The following is a 20,876-nucleotide window of genomic DNA, read 5'->3' on the forward strand; positions in this document are numbered from 1 at the left end:
AAAAGCCTTGAAATGAGTCACCAGCAAGTAAAAAGAACACCCTGGGGACGAGTACCGTGTTTAGCAAGTGGCTCTGCAGACACGCCAGCCGGCGGGGCAGGGTGAGGAGCCCCAGCCAGGAGTGAGTGTCTCTGAACTGAGGAGCAAGAGGGCCTGGTCTTGCCACATCTGGGGCTCAGCAAAGTTGGGGAGAGAAGGTGTTGGAAGGATGGACAGGGTGGGAGCTTCCCTGCCCTGTCCCAGCCCCTGTACACCCAAGTGCTTACGGTCACTTGGCGTCTCCAAACATCCCGGACAAGAGAGCAGGAGGCGTGTAGTCACAAGGATCTGTTGAGTCAGGCACCATGCTAGACCCTGGGAGAGAACCTTAACCAGGTGAGTGTTGTCTCTGAGCTCCAGTCGCTCAGTGTCCAGTGGGGACACCTCAAAGGACCCGGGCGGCTCTGAGCACTGGGTGCTGCGATGGGAGACACCGGGTTTGGGGGAGGAGGAAGAGGGCAGGAGGAGACGCCGACTCCAGGCTTGAGGATGGGCAGACATGACGCATGACTTCTGGAAGGATGCAAACGGTTAAACCAAGCCCTGAAGGGCGAGGAGCTGTGGCTGACAGTTTACAGAGGAGAGAGGGCGCCTGGGGGCTGGAGAACGGCAGGGAGGGGAGAGTCAAGCACAAACCAGAGCTTTAGGGATTATAGTCTGGATTTATCCCGGAAGAAAAATGAAACTACTGAGTGGATGGCCTCCAAAGAGTGACGTGCCCTATGCCTTGCAGAGACCCCTTGGGACGCGGAAAGGATGGGGTGAGGGTCGGGGGACAGGGAAGGTAAGGAGAGCCCGGGACAATGTGAAGCGGCAGATGGCGGACTGCAGAGCTGTCCAGAAAGTGGGCTCACTGGGACTCAGAAACCAGCGGAGGTGGAGGGAGGAAGCAAGTGGTGAGCTTCCTGGACCACAGTGGATGGTCCCAGGGGCCGAGGTGGGTCCAGCTACCCAGGGCAAGAGGCAGGTTTGGAGCTGGAAGAGCCATCAGCGTGAGCGCCAGTGGGATAAGGTGCTGCGACGCTCAGCTGGTCTGCGGGTCCCGCACATCCCACGGGTGGGCAGGGCGAGCTGGCGGGGGGAGGTGAACGGATGCGCTCCGTGTGCCCAGGCTCAGCCGTGGCCTGGGGCTCCGCGGGCTGATAAGCGTGAGGCCCACTGAGGGGCTTCCCCCCCACACACACAGGTGTCTCTGCAGCTGGCTTCCGGGGCCTTCCTGCTCAGCCAAGCCTTCTGCGAGGCCATCCACGTCCCCATGGAGAAGCTCAAGTGGACCTCACCCTTCACCTGCCACCGGGTGTCACTCACCGCCCGCCAGCCCCCGAGTCCCCAGCCGTGCGCCAGCCCCGTGCCCCTGCACCCCTCCCGCGACGGCCCGGCCCAGGAGCCCCTGGCCGAGGGCAGGCCGGGCCAGGAGCCCAGGGCCGTGGTGGAGCACGTGGGGAAGCTGTGGGCCACCATGGTGGCACTGGCGTGGCTGGAGCACAGCTCCGCCTCCTTCTTCGTCGAGTGGGAGCTGGTGGCTGCCAAGGCCAGCTCGTGGCTGGAACAGCAGGAGGTGCCCGAGGGCCGCACACAGGGCACGCTCAAGGCTGCCGCCCGCCAGCTGTTCGTACTCCTGCGGCACTGGGACGAGAACCTGGAGTTCACTATGCTCTGCTATAACCCAAATTACGTGTAGGGGGAAGTGGGGAGGCTGGGGTGGTGTGGGAGAGCGAGGGAAACCCCATGGGCCCGGTTAGTGGCACTCTTGAAAACTATAGCCAATATACTGTTGCTAGAAAGAGTCCTAGACTGGCGACCGGGAGGCCTGAATTCAACGCCTATCTGTGCGACTTTAGGCCGGCCCCTGCCTCCTTTCTTGGCCTCAGTGTCCCCACCCGTAAAAGAAGTGGGCAAGGTGAGGGAGTTGGACTAGGTCTTGAGAATGTCCAGATTCCTTTCTGCCTAGACTTCTGGGGAGCCACGGAATTGACTGCCACTGGGGTCTGGGGAGAAACTATATACAGTTTAAATCTCAGTTCTCTCTGGAGGAGGAGTTTATGGGCAGACCACCCCCCACCCCCGACCCAGATAAAGGATGGATGAACAGACCCCAAACCTGAAAGTAACCGGACCTGCAAGCTTGCATCTAAGCAGGGGAGACCACCTCCACCAGTTGCATTCTGGGACAGGCCCTTGACTCCGTGGTGACAGTCCAGGACCCTAAATCCCACCGACAAACTGCCTAGAGAACCATCCTCCCCAGCACTTTACAACGGTCACCTGGGGAAACTTTTATTTTGGCTTGGAAGCCCTTCCTGTATTTCAGGGTTGGTTTGCAGATTGCGATTCAAATAGAGCACAAGGGAAGATTCCCTGCAAGGTGAGGTTTAGCATAAAGCCACGTTCTGTGCAAAACCAGTCCCCAAAGAGGAGCCATGGTCACAGAGGTCAGTGGAGAAACCAGAGGACTCCTTCAGTAATTGATAATCACTTTCCGGAATTACGTAATGCAAGCTTTACCCACTTGTCTTGAGGGGCTAGAGAGGCTCCTGGTGTCAGCTGCACTCTGGGATAGAGGAGGCCTTCTCTTGGCGTAGCACGCAGTGAGGGAGAGAGGGGCCTTCTTAGCAACAGAGCCCCTTGCTTGGCTGCAGTGCCTTTGGGGACGGTGGCTTCAGCTGGGGGCTGTGATTTAGTCAATGAAGTGGAAGACTCTTGAAGCGTCAAAGCAGAGGGCCCCTGGGGAATTCCCTCTCTCAGCCCCGCCATGTGGGGCACAGGTGTGTCCCAGCCGAGGGTTCCCTCATGCCCAGTGCCCGGTCACCTCTGCCCTGCAGACTCCCCTGGGGGTGGGTCTGGACCTCACCTGGGAAGCCCACCAGCTTGGGACCCCAGGTTGAGTCCACACCCTTGCCCACCCGCCTCTCCAAGGCCTTAATCTCTCCTCACCAAGTGGTCCCCTCTGGCCCAGGACCCTGGCGTGAAGCCTGCCCCTGCCAGATGTCCCCTTCAGGGGGACCCCACGGACCAAACACTTTCATGAAACCCCAAGAAGACTCAGTGCCCGGTCTTCAAGGGGTGAGAGAGAGCAGGGTCAGCAGGAGACCCATCGCACATAGAGGAAAGGCAGTCCCCTCAGCACGTGGTTCCCCACCCCACCTGCCCGCGTCCCGTTGCAGAGCCAGCCCTGTCCTCCTGCTGAGCTGCCATGTCTCCCATGAGAACTCTCACCTCACCCACCTTCTAGAGGCTCTCCCCTAGAAACTGGCGACCCATGTCCCACGGCGGGGAAGGGGCTGGAGGTGTCATATCAGGTCCCATTTGCTGTTTGGCTGGCCGTTGTGCTTCAGACCCGTCCACTGGGGAGGAAGCCAGCCAGGCAGTCACCCACCTGAAGAGGGATGAGGGCTGGGAGCTAGCTCTGGACCTCGTCACCAATCCAGCCAGCAGCCGCAGCTTCAGGGGAAGGAGGATGGGGAGTGCCATCCCCGTGAATGGAACTATTGTCAGGCTGAGAGTGAAACGCCTGGCACTAGTTTGGGCGAGTGGCTTCCCCTCTCGGGGTGCCCTGGATCCAGGAAGCGGGGGCTTTCTCCTGCTCCGATAGTCCCAGACTCTCCACCTCTGAGATGGCATGCTTGTCTGTGTGACCTGGAACAAGTCCCACGTGTTTTCTGGGCCTCTTTCCCCCTCTACCGTGACCAGCTTGGGACTGGGCTGTCCACCTTCCTGCGTTCGCCTGCTTCTGGGTCTCTAAGCTCAGTGTGGACCATGACCTGGGCTCAGGTGGTCCAGTACCTGCCCAGTATAAAACCAGAGCTGTAAGACCCCTAGAAAGAGGAACTGAGAAGCCCAGCAAGGTGGTGGGCACACCACCCCCTTCTCCAGGGAGCCACCGCAGACCCTGCCCCTGGAGCAGCTACTGGAGCCCTGGACAGCTCTGATCCACAAGCAAGTTGCTGACCTCTGCACTTCCTGGTTCCCCTACCCAGCACTCAAAAGTGCAGAGGAACAGATCCTCCTTGACTTCAGATAACCCAAGGGCTTTGGGGGACATCTGGACAAGAGACTTTGCTTAAAGAACTCCAGTGGCATTGACAGGACATGGGTCTCAGAATCTGCCCCCAGGATTGCCAAGCAAAGGACCAAAGGGACTAATTCTAAGGAAGAGGGAAGAACCTTAGGTAAATAGTACAAAGCTCTTGTGTAGATGAACCATTGCCCCTGTAATCAGGATTGATGTGGATTAATCTGGATTCTTTGTTAACCTGGCCCCTGCTTTCTAGGTCATGCAGAAGGTCGTTTATGTCCTGCCTGGCTCAAGAATCAGGAGGATACAAATGTTTAATGGCACAGCTCTAAAGAATGCGGAGCTGAAAGCTATGAAGTTTTAGTGTCACTCTAAACTCCACCACTAGTGTGCTGTGTGACTTCTGGCAAGTCGCCCACTTCTGCTGGGCCCCATTTCATCCTTTGTAAGAGGAGGAGGTGACTCTAGCTCAGCATTTTCAGCACTATTTCTTGGTGGATAGGTGAATTAGCAATTCATGAGAAACTGTCCAGCAGGCAGATATGTTAGGGGAACACTAAGAAGACAGATTTCTGAAGTCAGGACAACTCAGCCCCGTGAATATATAAATACACATTGTCAGTCTCCAGGGGGTGATGTGGGTCTCTCTCCCCAGGTAGGTTATTCAGTTGGGAACGTGCTGCGAGATCTCCCCTCAGGCTCTTCAGGCACTGACATTCAAAAAGCCTTTCAGTTCAGTCCAGTCGCTCAGTCGTGTCCGACTCTTTGCGACCACAGGGACTGCAGCACGCCAGGCCGCCCTGTCCATCACCAACTCCCAGAGCTTGCTCATACTCGTGTCTATCAAGTCGGTGATGCCATCCAACCATCTCTGTCGACGCCTTCTTCTCCCGCCTTCAGTCTTTCCCAGCATCAGGGTCTTTTCCAATGAGTCAGCTCTTCATATCAGGTGGCCAAAGTACTGGAGTTTCAGCTTCAGCATCAGTCCTTCCAATGAACACCCAGGACTGATCTCCTTTAGAATGGACTGGTTGGATCTCCTTGCAGTCCATGGGACTCTCAAGAGTCTTCTCCAACACCACAGTTCAAAAGCATCACTTCTTTGGTGCTCAGCTTTCTTTATAGTCCAACTGTCACATCCATACATGACTGCTGGAGAAACCATAGCTTTGACTAGACAGACCTTTGTTTGCAAAGTAATGTCTCTGCTTTTTAATATGCTGTCTAAGTTGGTCATAACTTTTCTTCCAAGGGGCAAGCATCTTTTAATTTCATGGCTGCAGTCACCATAAGAAGCCTTTATTGAGAGCCTACTGTTTGCCAGACTCACTGGGGTGGTGTGGTGTTCCTGTTCTTTTTGGAGGTTGGAGAGAAACATTTGACGGGTGTCTCCTCCGTGAAGGTTTCCTCACTTCCTGGCAATCCAGGTGGGTGTGTCTTGGCGGGCCACGCCCCCTCCCTGTGGTCCAGCCACCTGTGGATGTGGCCTCAGGCCCTATTGGCCCTGAAGACTGGCCCTAAGCTTGCTTTCTCATTGGTGTGTGTGTGGGTAAAGCTGACTGTAACAGCTGGGGGCCTCCTTGTCCCTGCCTCACAGGTCCAACCTGCTGCTACAACCCAGAGGCAGAGCCCTCTCTCTGAGACCCCTCATCCGAGGGAACCAACTCCAGATCCCAGGAAAACTGGGCCCCTCACATAGGCAGACTTACACTGTACTTGGAAATAAGCAGCATCAGCTTCCAGCCAGCACTCATGGTTTCCCAACCTGTCCCTCGCCTGTGGACCAAACCAGTGTCACCGACTGTCCCCCACTGCTGTGATGAAAAGAGTAGTTGATTCCCAAACTAGCTGCTGGCGGGTTTTCTTCTGCTTCTCAGATGTTCGAGAAAGCCAGGTTCCTCCTCTCCTCTTCCTGCTTTCAGAAAGGCCTCTGGAAGTCTCTTCTAAATCCTGACTTGCCCCGGGTTTTGTCCCTACCCTTATCTGGAGGGGTCTCCTGAGATCTGAGTGCAGCCTACCCCAGGGGACCGGCCACCCAGCTCACCTGCCTTGCTGGAACCTTCGTGACACTCCGGCAGCTTCCACTGTGGGGTCCAAATACTGCCTCAAGCTATTTGCATACTGGAATGTAGGTGGTCCCCAGACACAAATGCATTCTGCATCCTTACGTTGCCCCGGGGAGGGAAAGAGAAGGGAGCTGCCACCCCAGGAAGTAGGTTGTGTGTTCACTGCCATGGCATTCCGAAGATCTTTTTTTACCCCCTCCCCCCAACCAATCTAGCAGGGACTAGAGAACACAACAAAAATGGGCACATGGCTCAGCTGTGGCACGCTCTGCGGAACCAGTGTAAAAATAACCAGGGCAGGGGCGGGAGCGGCACTTTGCAGCTGGATAGTCTGATCCACAGAGATCCATCCCAAGGTCAGGAACTTGGCAGCATCTCCTGGCCGGGCCTCCAGCCCCCACGATGGAGCTCCCTGACCCACGTGTTCACCCAGCCCCCAGCCTCTCCACAGCACTGCCTTCCCGGTGACCTGACAAAGTGGGATTTCTCCTGTTCATGCTGCAAATCTCCTTGGCTAGGAGCCAGCTGTCTTGAGCCTACAGCCGCTTCCCAAGGCAAAGCGCCTCGTCTCACTGTGGCCGAACGCCGGCGCACCTGCAGTGTGGTCTCACTGTCCGCCCAGATGGCTTCAGCTCGAGTGGCATGGCTGGTGCTGGTCCCGCCCACCCCAGAGCCTCAAGTGCCTACGACGTGCCACCCCGCCCCCTCGCCTGCCCACCTGTAATATTCCCCAGACTTCTCGTTCTCGGACCACGTCTCACCTTTCTGCCCGGTAGCCAGTTCTGTAGACATTGTGGAATCCTGGACACCAGCGTGTAGCGTCCACCAACAGTACATCCCACCCTGGAGCTGTATGCGCGTGCCTGTTCTCAACAGAATGGCTTCTTTGTATATTACATGGTGGCTGCTGTTCTCTTAGAGGCTTTTGGCTCATAAAAACTGTTGCTGATGTGACAAAGATTATACTCAAGTCTACTCTTTTGTTCTCGAAGCTCACGCTTGGCGTTCAGACTAGGTTCAAGGGATCTTTCTGCCTCACTTAGCGCGGCTGCATCTCTCTTGATGTGGGTTCTCTCTTGGGTGACCAACTGTCCCCCCAGGTTGCCTGGAACTTAGGAGTTGCGGTGGGGGGGGGGGCTTCCAGGCTTTGGGACTTTGAGTTTCAAAATTGGGACAATCCCAGGAAAATCAGGACATATTGGTCACTGTAGTTCCCCCAGATGCAGAGCCTGAGACGAGGATTCAGTGCAAATAGTGTATTCATGTGCTGCCAGGAGACACCCTAAGCACGTGAAAAATTAAAATAATAGCACAGAGGACACCCGTAGAGGGATCGTCACTAACCAGCTTGGACTCTGGGTGTGGACCCTCTTTTGTTCTCAGAGCTCGCACTTGGCTTTCAAACTAGGTTCAGTGACCTTTCTGCCTCAGTATGGTCACATTTGTCTTGATCTGGGTTCTCTCTCGGATGACCAACTGTCCCCCAGGTTGCCTGGAACTTGGGGGTGGGGTGGGGTCCTCCCAGGATGTGGGACTTTGAGTTTCAAACTCTCTAGGAAGGAGAGTGGATGCCTATCTCAGAGCTCACAGGGAAGGAATGGGGGGCGGTGCACCAGCTCCACTCAGCCACTGCTTGAGGGTCCATCCCAGGGACCTTCACCCCTCGGCATCCGTGGCCAGCCACGGGCCCACTGATCGAGCTGACGTCTGCAGCTGGAGAAAGCCGCCTGGCAAAGGACAGGTGCTGGCAGGTCTTCAGCCCCGGTGTGCCAAGCTGAACGGAGTTGAGAGGGTACTGACTTCATTTCTGCTTTTTCTCAGCAGCCACTGGTGAGCCCACAAAATATATTTCTCTGAGAGCCACCATGTTGTCTGGGAAGCCACTCACACTGACCCCCCGAATCAAAACATTAAGGCTCCTTTGGAAATCCTCTAGCAGCTGGCCTCATTTCTTCAAAATCAGTCATCACTTTGCGGAGTCCAGGGAGAACAGTTGATTAAAACAGGAACTCCCAATGGGCCAGAAGCAGCATGCCAACAGCCCCTCATGGAAACAGTTCCAGGAGCCAAGAGGCTGAGCTTAAACGGTCAGCCGAAACACTGTTCACGGGCAGCCCCCATGGGTGATTTCTCAACCAGGTTAATGGCTTTCACTAAGACAGACCAGCCCTTTTCTCTGATTACCACCACAGCTCCAAGCTGCTGGAGGACAAGGAGTCCTTTCAGAACTCACTGACTTAACGTGAGCCAGGCACCATCTGCCTTTGTAGGAAACTTCCAGTTGGCTGTTTTGTCCTCTTCATCCTGCAAAGCCAGGTGTGTGTGTGAACACGCGCATCCTGCTGGGATGGCTGTATGGGTCTCCTGGTCCCTCGCACAGGGAAAAACATGCGCGGGGAAGCGGGGACTCAGGGTCTCCCCAGGAGCTCTGCAGAAGGAGAGAATGAAGTGAGCCCTGTGGTCTCTGAGCCTCTGAAGTCCTCTGTCCCACTTCAAGGCACTGAGTTCCCCTGTTGTTTCAGTCGGGTCCGACTCTGCGCCCCCATGGACCGTAGCCCGCCAGCCTCCTCTGTCCATGGGATTCTCTAAGCAAGACTCATACCCCTAGACCAACTAGCCACTCCATGGGATTCTCCAGGCAAGAATACTGCGTGGGTTGCCATGCCCTCCTCCAGGGGATCTTCCCAACCCCAGCATTGAATCCACGTCTCTGATGTCTCCTGCATTGGCAGGAGAGTTCTTTACCACTAACGCCACCTGGGAAACCCTCAAGATGCCACCTGAGCTCCTTTAGGCTCCATTCTCCTGAAACGGAGAGAAAACACTGAGTCCCAGCCTTGCTCTGCCAAGCTCCCTTGTTCTTCCATCCAGCACACTTGCTCTCATTCCCATCTGAGTCTCCCTACCGTCAGTCCCTCCTGGAAGCATCCCACCCACCCACCCAAAGTCCAGCCACCCCAGATGCCAGGTTGGAGGAGGAAAGGGACACACGTGCCCCGGGATTTAATGAGACATAGGGGATCTGCTGGGAGGGGATCCTCTCTCGTGATCTGGGGTGGAGAAGGAGTCCTGGATACCCAGGCTGGTGGCCACTCCAGCTCCTGAACCTCCCCTGAGATCTGGGGAACACGGTACTCCGATGGCTCCCGCAGTCATCCCAAGCCAAACTAGCCTCTCCCTTCACTACTCTCGAGCCCCCAAGATCCTCCCAGACGTGGACCCAGGGCCTGTCTGTCCTTCCTACCTGACTTCAGAATTTCTCCCCCAGAGCCGGAAACCAGGGGGCTGGCTGTCCAGCAGAGGGTGCTGTGGGCATGCACTGCCTTCCAGACCCCAGGCCTACGGAGACATCTGGGAAAAGAGGAGCAGCAGGGATGAAGGGAGGTTTTAGAAGCTATTCCTGTCCCCTGCCAAGAGTCTTTTTTTCTCTCCTAAAAATGGGTGATTCGTGATGGCCAAGAAGCCCACTGAAAGGCTGTGCCGGCCACGTATTCACCCGTGTGTCCAGACACCAGACCAGCTTACCTGGGACTGCAAAGGAGAGATGACACCTAGTCCCTCCCTGCCCTGGCCACACCTGCCCCTCCCCACCACGCAGAACCCCCTCCTGCCCACCCTAACTCTGCAAATCCATTTCCTTCAGGAAGCCTTTCCAGGCCTCCCAGGAGCAGCTTCAACGGGCGACTTTATTAGTGCACAGATGCACGTGTGTCTCCCCCATTGTCCTTGAAAATCTCTTCTCCCGGGGCAGGGGCGGTGCACCCACATCAGGTGGGAGGCTCTCCGAGGGCACAGATCTTATCTCCTCCATCAGACCAGGGGGTTTCCCAAACAGGGCTCTGTCTCCGCCCTCGGATGGTGCGCTCTCTGAGGCAGTTCCTGTGTAGCCCGTGGCCCCTGTTTCAGGACTTCTGTTCACAGACGGTGAGCAGACCAGGGCCAGTTCTCTTCCCCCACGTCCCCAAGGTGGGGGCATCTGAGTGGCCCCCAAGTCCCATGAGCTTGGCACACTGGGCAAGAGAAAGATGGAACCTGATCGGTAAGAGATCGCCTCTTGGGAAAGGAGAACAGAAAGCAGGCAGAGGAGGTTTGTAAGGGACTGACGCCACCAGCCCCCTGGTCTGCACCGCACCTCCGGCCTGTCCTGCAGGTCTTCTCCTCCAGCTTCATGGGCACCCAGGATCCAGTCCTCCTCACTGCATGTCACAAGCAAGGTTCCTTCATTCGAGAGCCATGGGCAACTCTGTGTTACTTACTAAATGCTGAGCCCACTCTAGACTAGAATTGATGCTTCTGAACTGTGGTGCTGAAGAAGACTCTTTAGAGTCACTTGGACTGCAAAGAGATCAAACCAGTCAATCCTAAAGGAAATCAATCCCAAATTTCACTGGAAGGACTGAGGCTGAAGCTGAAGAACCAACACTCTGGCCACCTGATGTGAAGAAAGTGAAGTCACTCGGTCGTGTCAGACTCTGCGACCCCATGGACTATAGCCTGCCAGGCTCCACCATCCATGGGATTTTCCAGGCAAGAATACTGGAGTGGGCTGCCATTTCCTTCTCCAGTGGATCTTCCCAACCCAGGGATTGAACCCAGGTCTCCCACACTTCAGGCAGACTCTCTACCATCTGAGCCACTAGGGAAGCCCCCAATGTGAAGAGCAGACTCATTGGAAAAGACTGATGCTGGGAGGGATTAGGGGCAGGAGGAGAAGGGGACGACAGAGAATGAGATGGCTGGATGGCATCACCGACTCAATGGACATGAGTTTTGGTAAACTCCGGGAGTTGGTGATGGACAGGGAGGCCTGGTGTGCTGCAGTCCATGGGGTCGTGGAGAGTTGGACACAAATGAGCGACTGAACAGCAGTGCTCTAGACTGGGGATACATACACTCAGGGAAGAACTCAGGCTGCCCTAATGGCAGCACAGATCAGGAGCTTAAGTAACAGAAAAGCGTTGTCCCACAGCTCTGGAGGCTATAAGTCCAACATCAAGGTGTCTGCGGCGCTGACTCCTTCTCAGGGCCGAGGGAAGGATCTGTTCCAGGCCCCTTTCCCGGCGTCTGGCAGTTCCTCGACCTGGGGCAGCATGACCCCCATCCTCAAACAGCATCCTCCCTGTGTACGTGCCTGCCTCCAGATTTCCCCTTTGAATAAGGACACCCATCATACTGGATCAGGGTCCACCACAATGACTTCACGTTAACTTGATTACCCCTGTAAAGAGCCCTTCTCCAAATATGATCATATTTTTAGGTAGTGGGGGTTAGGAATTCAATATCTGAAAATGATTTTGGTGGGAGGAGACTCAATTAAATCCATAGCACTGTGCTCATGGGGTTGATGTCCTAGTGCCAAGAGACACAAGAAACACAAAATCAAATATATACTGGAGCAAAAGGTAAGGCAGAAAAATGAAGCCGTATGGGGGAAGGGAATAACAGGGAAGGGAGGGTGCTATGTATTCAAGCACAATTAGAGAAGACTTCCTGGGAAAGTGACATAAGAGCAAAGACTGGATTCTGAGTGTTCCCTGAGCAAGTCATTCATGTCTGCCATGTTTTCTCTGCCTATGATGGAGGTTTACCAAAAGCAAAGTCCTTCTGAGCTCAGTGTGGAGCACACCTCCTCCAGGAAGCCTTCCCTGACCTGCACTCCCCCACCCCAGAGCAGACTCAGCCTCTCCCACAGCCCTCTGGACTCCAGGTAACAGCTGTCATATGCACTTCTCAGGGGATAGTTCAAGACTATGTGTTCAGATGTCTCCCTTCTCAGACTATAAGCAATCTGAGAGCAGAGATTGGGCCTCAGCCATGCCTAGATCCTCTGCAGTGCCTGGAACATCATACAGGCTCAGTAACTACAGACTGAAGTGCAGGGTTAGAGGGCGACCCAGTCATTCTCTCTTTAGTGAAAACAAATAGAAGCTCTGATTTGGGGAATCCTAAATGTCAGAAGGATTCTAAGACCTTCCCATTGATTCATCTTGGTCAATCCTCACAGCCCTGCTGCTGCTGCTGCTGAGTCCCTTCAGTCGTGTCCGACTCTGTGCGACCCCATAGACGGCAGCCCATCAGGCTCCCCCGTCCCTGGGAGTCTCCAAGCAAGAACACTGGAGTGGGTTGCCATTTCCTTCTCCAATCCTCACAGCCCTAGGAAGTACCATTTCCATGTTATAGATGAGGAAACCGAGGCTCAGAGACACGAAGGAATCTGCTCAAGGTCACCCACCGGAAACTGGCGGGGCGGGACCCAAGCCCAAGTCTGCCCACTCCAGCGCCAGCCCTATTTACTCATTCCTTCACTCCACCGCATCTACTGAGTGCCGGCTACCCCAGGGCTGGGCTGACCCAGCCAAGCAGGAGAGGGAAGTGTTTGTTTGCGAGTGCTTCACTCCTTCCGCATTAGATGAAGAACTGCCCTTCCGAGTGCAGGTCCCAGGACTGCAGGCTCACTACCCCTTTGCCCACCGAGTCCTCTCTTGCCCACGCCATCCCTAGAAGGCTCACCATCCACCATCGTGAGCTTCATCCCATGCCACCTTAGCCGAGCTCTTGCTGTCTGTCACCAGGAGGCAGCCAGGAGCCAGGAAGCTCAAGACACGGGAGCAGAAGGGTAACAGCTCCTGCCTCTGCCTGCTGTTCACGCTGCTTCCTGGAGCTCGGAGGCCCTTGTCTTTTCTCCACCCCAGGACGGGAAGCAGCAGGTGGGCCCGGGCCTGGGACCCAGATCCCAGCTGTTCCTCCTGTGGTCAGCCCTGAGAAGGAAGAGCTGCAAAGGGTGCTTGCTGCTGCTGCTGCTAAGTCACTTCAGTCGTGTCCAACTCTGTGTGACCCCACAGATGGAAGCCCACCAGGCTCCCCCGTCCCTGGGATTCTCCAGGCAAGAACACTGGAGTGGGTTGCCATTTCCTTCTCCAATGTGTGAAAGTGAAAAGTGAAAGTGAAATCGCTCAGTCGTGTCCGACCCTTAGCGACCCCACGGACTGCAGCCTACCAGGCTTCTCCATCCATGGGATTTTCCAGGCAAGAGTACTGGAGTGGCTTGCCATTGCCTTCTCCGGCAAAGGGTGCTTACAAAACTCCAAATGTCCACAGCACCCCTACTTTACAGATGGACACACTGAGGCCCAGAGAGGGATAGAGCCTGGACCAAAGTCACTCAGGTCCTGCAAAATCTGCCCCTGTTGGGTGTGGGAAAATATGTATGTGTAGGTCAGAGCTAGAGACAGGTGATTTCAGAGGGGCTATTCACGCAAGCTAGAAACCTAGGCCACTGAAGATGGGTCCTAGGCTGCCAAGAGGACTGGGTGAAGGGGAGCAAGGGCTGGAAAGAAGACTGGGAAATACAGGAAAGAAATCTTGCGGCCCTCCCCATTCCATAGTAAAACCCAGACCCCCGAGGCTGAAATAAGATGAGGGAGGAGCCATCCACGTGTGAGCTCAATCACGTCCGCCTCTCTGCGACCCCATGGACTACAGCCCACTGGGCTCCACTGGCAAGAATACTAGAGTGGGTTGCCATGCCCTCCTCCAGGGGATCTTCCCAACCCAGGGATCGCACTCCCATCTCTTACATCTCCCGCACTGCAGGTGGATTCTTTAGCCGCTGAGTCACCCAGGAAGCCCCAGGGCCACCTCCCAGCAATCGTTCAGTGACAGCAGCAACAGAGGACTGGGTATGCCCCAAGGTTCCCTTCACCTCCGAGCCCTGTGAGTTCAACATCGTGATCCCAGACTCCAGAACATTCCAGGATGAAAGGGTGGTAGGGATATGCCCCCCTCCCCGCCCTGGACTCTCAGCCCCCATGAGGTTGGGTCAGCTCTCCTGGGGATGAGGATTCCTCCCCGTGGACCACAAGGCCCCCAGCATTCAGGCAGCAGCACCCGGCATGGCCGTGTCTGGTCCAGGCATGGAGAAACACGCTCTGGGGACCTGGGGAATGTCCAGTGTACACAGCATGCCCAGAGCCTCCCACAACCACCAACCAGGCAGATCGACCAGCTTCGGTTCCAGAAGGCTCTGCGGCCACCCCAGTGTCCCTCAGGGCCAGAAGCCTGATGAAATTACAGCTACCATCAATCAGAGGTTTGGCCTTGGGTAGTGGAAAAAAACGTGAGCTTCTGGGCTGGCCGCTCCATCCAGCCTCTGCCTGTCACTAGCTGTGGGAGTCACATCACCTTTCAGAGACGCTGTGTGTGCTTCTGGAAAACCATCACGCCTACCTGGACGGTGTTCACAGACGGAAATGCACTTGGCTCACTGCAGCTCAGAAGAGGGACCCGAGATCCCTGCACCGCCCCTTTAAATCAGTCTTTGGGGTGGGGCACAGTACCCTGGGTTTTAAGAAACTGCAGTTCCCATCCAGCAGACACAGTTTCAGGGTGACAACAACGAGGCCTGAGAGTTGGCAAACACCATATTGCGACCCCCATGGACTGCAGCCTGCCAGGCTCCTCTGTCCATGGGATTCTCCAGGCACGAATACTGGAGTGGGCTGCCATGCCCTCCTTCAGGGGATCTTCCCAACGCAGAGATCTCTGGCATTGCAGGTGGATTCGTCACCATCTGAGCCTCCAGGGAAGCCCATGAATACTGGAGTGGGTAGCCTATCCCTTCTGCAGGGGATCTTCCCGACCCAGGAATCCACCTGGGGGTCTCCTGCCTTGCAGGTGGATTCTTTACCAGCTGAGCTACCAGGGAAGCCCGATTAAGCACAGTACCCACAGTACCGGTAATAAAATTAAATGAATAAAGGTCCTCAAAGTAGCTGGTCTCCGCAAGCCTGCTGCCTGGGGGTGGGGGTGGGGGTGGGGGTGGGGGGGCGGGGGCTGGGCTGATCAGGGAGGGGGTGGTCCCGCGCAGAAGCCGGCCTGGCACCGCCTCTCCAGCCTCCAGCTCGTCAGTTTGGGCCCAGCTGTATCTTCTGTCCCTTCCTCTGCCTCTGCCTCCCAGTCGTCGCCTCCCCTTGTCTTATCTCCTCTCTCCAGGGGCCCCCAGCCGGGGTCTCGCCCAGTCTGTTCCGCCCGCTCCCCTTCCCTACTCGGACCAGCACCCGCCCCCGCCGCCGCACGCCCAGCCTCCAGACCCAGCGAAGCCACATCTCTCCTTAACCCAAAATCCTGCCAATTAAACCGCTCCCTCCGGCTTCGGCGGCTGCTGACGCCGGGAGAAGCAGGCGAGGCGAGGCGAACGCCTACGCGTGTGCGGTGCGGGGAGGCGATGCCCGCCCCCGCGGCCCCCGCCGTCTGTCAGGCCGCCCGCAGCCAGGTGAACCTCCAGGGTCCAAACGCAGGCCGTGCGAACCTCAGTCCCATCCAGCCTCGTGCGCAGAGTACCCACCTGCCCCAAGACCCGCAGCTGGGGCCGCCGCACCCCCGACCCCACTCCCAAGACTGCAAACTGCTCTCAGGCAGGCCTCTCGCGCTGTGGCTTGGGACCCCCACCCCCGCTCCCCAGGTCCCCAGCCCTTCAAACGCGTGCTCCCTAAGCGCCCCGACCCCGCGCGGGCGCCCCCGGCCGCCCCTCCGCGCGCGCATCCTCGGTTCCCGCTGCTGCGGCGCTGACTCCGCCGCCGCCACAAAGGCGTCGCCGTGGGAACCGGGAGGGGGCACATTAAGAGCAATTAGCCCGCGCACAGTTGGCAGCGATACCTTAATAAATAATAGTCTGAAAGGCATGTAAATAAATATTAGAGCGCATTACGCGGGCAGGAGGCGCGGCGCCGGGGCCCAAGAGCGGTTCCGAGACGCGGGGAGACTGGCACGTGCCGGCGGCTGCGGGGGGACCCCCGCGCCCCGGGGGCTGAGCAGGGCGGGGAGAGGGAAAGGACATAAACCAGGCAAAGGGCAGTGAGGACAGGGGTCACAGAGGCAGGATCGAGCGCCCCAGGATGCAGAGGCGAGCGCCTTCTCCATTCAGACTCTCCTCCTCCCTCTGATGGCTCCTCCTCAGTCCTCTGCTGGCCTCAAATGGCTCAGCCTTGGGCCCAATCCCAGGGCCCCGGCTCAATCCCAGGGCCTCTTACCCCTCCTCACTCACTCACTAGTTGAGCGCATTTGATCTGGGGGCTTTAACTGCCATGGTGGGTGAAGGCCTCCCACGGACACACTCCAGCCAGACCTGTCTCCTCCGAGCCCGTGGCTCACCTGCCTCTTGGTTGTCCAGACCTTCACATGGCCGGACCGCAAACCGCCCGCCCTCCCCTTTGCCCTCAAGTTCTCCCCAGGTGGGTGGGGGCAGCTCCCTCCTTCTGGTTGTTGAGACAAAAACCTTGCCATCATTCTGGCTGCCTCTCCCTCCCCCGCTCCGATCTAGCCCAGCAGGGAATCCTGTCCTCTCTACCTTGAAAAGGGTTCTGAAATCTTCCCTCACGGCCCAGCTCCAGCTCCCGGGGCCCTGTTAGCCCAAACTCGCATTATTTCTCACCCAATTGTTGTAATGACCTCTCCTTATGGGGCTCCCTCAACCCCAAGAGCCTCTCTGCAGACAGAATGGAGATTTTAAAATAAATATACAGGATTTACTTAGTGGTCCAATGGCTAAGATTCCGCACTCCCGGTGCAGGGGTTCAGGTTGGCTCTCTGGTCAGGGAGCTAGATTCCACAAGCCACAACTGAGAGTTCGCATGCCACAATTAAAGATCTCGTGCCAAAACGCAGACCCAGCACAGCCAAATAAATAAATTTTTTATTAATTTATTTTCATTGGAGGCTAACTACCTTATAATATTGTGGTGGTTTTTGCCATACATTGACATGAATCAGCCATGGGTGTACATGTGTCCCCCATCCTGAACCCGCCTCCCACCTCCCTCCTCATCCCACCCCTCAGGGTCGTCCCAAGGTACCAGCTTTGAGTGCCCTGTTTCATGCATCAAACTTGGACTGGTGATCTATTTCACATATGGTAATATACATGTTTCAATGCTATTCTGTCAAATCACTCCACCCTCCAAAGAACTAAACAGACATTTCGCCAAAGAAGACATAAAGATGGCTAACAAACACACAAAAAGATGCTCAATATCACTAATTATCAGAGAAATGCAGATCAAAACCACAATGAGGTACCATCTCACACCGGTCAGAATGGCTGCTATCAAAAAATAAATCAAATTTTCAAAATATGTATATGAGAGTGTGTGTGTCAAATTAAGCCACTCCTCTGCTCGAATGCTTCTTTCAGAGGAAAAGTCAACATCCTTGCGACAGCCCACCAGGGCCCTAAGCATCTACCCTCCAACTCCCCATCCTGGCACAGACCTCCTCCCTGACTTCTCCCCTCTCACTCCCTCCGCACCAGCCAGCCCTGCCTCCTCTCTGTGTCTGGGACACGCCAAACTTGTTCCTACCTCAGGATCTTTGCACTACCTCTTCCCTCCCCCTGGAAAATTCTTTCCCCACACACCATCAGAGGTGAGCCATCACCTGTAAGTCTTCAAGGCTTTAGCCCTCAAGTCTTTGTTCAAATCTCCCATTCTCCATGAGGCCAACCATTCCATTAGAACTGTGAATTTCTCTCTCCCCCACCACGAAGAACAGGTCCCGTCCTCAACACTCTGCTTGATTCCTCCAGAGCACTCAGCCCCTTCTAATGTGCCACGTAACTGATCTTGTTCTCTGCCTCTCTCTCTCCCAGGTAGAAAGTCAGCTCCACAAAAGCATGGATTCGGTCCTTTCCCCTCCCCCACAGCTGTGTCTCCAGTACCTTGCAAAGGGCCAGGTACCTAAAAGAGACTGAAAAATATTTGAAGGAAAGCAAGAACAGTGTGGAGCTGGTGGGAGGGGAGGAAGGGGAATAAAAGTGGGAGGAGGGAGCAGCACCGGTGAAGGCAGGGTGGCCTGGGCAGGCACAGCAGGCTAGGGGAACACTTGGACGGAAAGCCCGGGGGCTGCTATGTCTGAGCAGCTTCCTCAGCAGCCTGGTCCTCAGCTGGAGAAGCACCAGTGGGGGACGTGGCGGCCCCATCTCTGCTGAGCCCCCAGCCCCGTGCGTGGCAGGGAGCACCAGCCCCACCTCAGGCCCCAGCTGGGTGTTGGACCCCAGGGTTTCGGGCGGTACTGCATGGGTAGGCCCCTGGTAACAGCTACAGTAATTACTGGTTGTATGCGATTAGGGGATAATTATGCTTAATAAGTCCAAAAGTAATTACCATGCAGGCTGCTTGCTGCTTTGGAAAACAGAGGCCCCCGGTGAGCTAGAGCCAGAGACTGAGAAGGGGGAGAGTGGGCATCATGGAACCACAGAGGCGCTGGTCCGTTTCTCCAGCAGATACCTGAATCCTCTTGGGGGCACCCACCCCAGGAGCTTGCTCCCCTCTGGTGATGGGGAGCTCACTATCACACATAGTTTCATCACTGGATGCCTGCACCTTCCGTTTTGCATACAGTTTTGGCTATTCCTGGCTCTTCACTTTGTCATTCAACATCTTAGCATGTGCAGAGACAAAGAACTGAAGAATTAACTGTGAAAGGAGCGAAGTCCATACTGCTCCTAGCTATCTTATTGACTCACGACACCACTGAGGGAGCGTTCCCTATTAGCCCCACTGCACAGGTGAAGAAATCCAGCCACTTGGAGGCCAAGCTTTTAGCAACGGTGAGTAGCAGAGTCGGAACTCGTATTTCAGCCTGTCTGATGCCAAAATCTATGTTCCTAACACCTAAGTTTTACTGCTTCCCCGGGAGCAACACAGAACCGACCGATCTTCCCAGAAGCTAACCCGCAGCCCCTCAAGTCTTTCCTTTTTCACTCTGGACTGAAGCAGCGGCTGGACTCATTGCACTGAGCCCAGGAGGCCATGTGGCACAATGAAAGGAGACTTGGTTCTTTCCATTGGTTCTGCTGCAGACTAGCGGAGGCCTGGGACCGGTCACCTGGCCTGTATGGGGCAGGTCATTTTGCCACCTGCACAAGGTGTGGAGGGAGCCCCCGCTGCTGATTTGATTGTGCTCCTCCAGGTCAACCCTAAGACCTGAGCAGCTCCAGGCCCCCACTGGCATAAGGCCTCCACACCAGGGGCCTGGGAAGACTCAGCGACTTCCTCCAACACTTGGGACCGTTCCCTTTCTTCCTTTGGGTTGAATTACCCTTTGGAGGCACCTCAAGAACAAGTCTTAGAAGAGACAATGACCAACACTGCTCTGGTTGGTCAACCTTGTCCTTCCATTACCCCACACATCCTACCTTCAACTGCAGTTTTAGACTTTGGTCTCCAGAGAAAGGGGAGAGAAATGGAAGTTAGCAAGACACGAAGAATATCGTAATAAGATGAAAATAAATGTCCCCCTTAAGTTTGCAGCCATCATCTGGGTTCAGATTCCTCTGTCTGATTATAATAATTATGGGGGGCTTCCCTGGGGGCTCAGATGGTAAAGAATCTGCCTGCAATGCAGGAGGTACAGGTTCGATTCTTGGGTCAAGAAGACCCCCTGAAGAAGGGAATGGCAACTCACTCCAGTATTCTTGCCTGAATGAATTCATGGAAAGAGGAGCCTGGTGGGTTATAGTCCATAGGGTTGCAGAGTCGGACACGACTGAGTGACTGAAACTCTGACTTTCCCGTGGTGACTTATAGAATGACACTTTGCTGTCCATTTTCTCATGCGATCTCTCCATCAACCCTGTCGAGGCATGGATAGTGCTGTCCATATTTCACACACCAGGCAACTGAGGGTCAGGAAGTAGGAGCAGCTTGTCCAAGATGGCACAGCTAGCAAAAGGCAGAACCAACTTTTGAATCCAGACGTGACACCAAAGCCTGTGCTTGTGATCACTATTCTGTACCTCCTGACCACCTCAAAGCCAGCCGCTCTGGAATCTGGAGATCAAATAAGAGGGTAATACAGTTTAAAAGGGTCCAACCCACCCTTCTCCCCAGGGGGAGCTGTCAGAGGCTAGTGAAGCTCTCTGGCCCCATCCTGCTGGCATCTGTTTTGGCAGAACATCCGTTGTGACTATTCCTCCACCGACAATTTTCTCTCTGGGGTCTCATAGGGAAAGAGAAGTATCTAAAAGAGTAAATACCACAATAAAGGCATCTCATCTCTGCCTGGAGCTATTCGATGTGGGGATGGAGAGCACATGAACATAATTAAAACCACTCCAGCTCCCTAAATCTCCAGGCCTGGAGGCAGAGGGAAAGAGTGGAGTGGAGTTCAGAGGACCACAGGTATTGGATCAGGAAGAAGTGTGCACCCTCAAACTCCCAGAGTAGAAAAATGGTTGTTACTGCTATAAAAGTAATCAAATGGCCAACCACCCATAAAATCTGCTCTATTAATATGAAACATATAAAATGATTTTCTTTTCTCTGAGAGCATTAAAATTACAAATTTATTAAGAAAAACCAGAAAATAATATAACTGAAAAACAATCATCCATGGGAGAGGTGGGCTAGGGTTGGGATACGCAAATATTCCCCAAAGAAGTGGGGTATAAAACCACTCTCATGGAAGATTCTCAAATGTACAGAAGCTGAGCACTGACCCTGGGAGATTCTGATTCAGTGAGTGAGAGGCAAGGCCTGGGAATCACAATAATGACGGATTCTCCCTGGGAGATTTTGCAACAGCCATTCTCCAGCCAGGTCTGGAGTTGAGGACCCCTGCCCAGGTGCCAGTCATATTTCAGCACCAGGGACAGTGACACACGCATTGGTGCTCTCAAAAGTTCCTGGTCACTCTGCCTGTTGGGGGTGGGCGGGTTGGGGGTAAGTTTAGCTCTTTTACCTTCTTTGGTAGCAGGGAGAGGA

The 20,876-nt window shown here is 55.2% G+C and overlaps 1 protein-coding gene across 2 annotated transcripts in view; it reads left to right on the forward strand.

The window, feature by feature from the left end:
• Positions 1–1,720, forward strand: part of VWA5B1 (von Willebrand factor A domain containing 5B1) — a 51,437-nt gene extending 49,717 nt beyond the window's left edge. For both annotated transcript variants that reach the window (XM_088841636.1, XM_088841643.1), the window contains one exon: positions 1,226–1,720. In XM_088841636.1, coding sequence (XP_088697762.1) covers positions 1,226–1,720 — 495 coding nt within the window. The remainder of the gene's footprint in view (positions 1–1,225) is intronic.
• Positions 1,721–20,876: the final 19,156 nt, after the last annotated feature.

Source organism: Moschus berezovskii, chromosome 2, assembly GCF_049115385.1.
Source record: "Moschus berezovskii isolate FMDL1 chromosome 2, NW_MosBer_1.0, whole genome shotgun sequence".
Taxonomy (NCBI): domain Eukaryota; kingdom Metazoa; phylum Chordata; class Mammalia; order Artiodactyla; family Moschidae; genus Moschus; species Moschus berezovskii.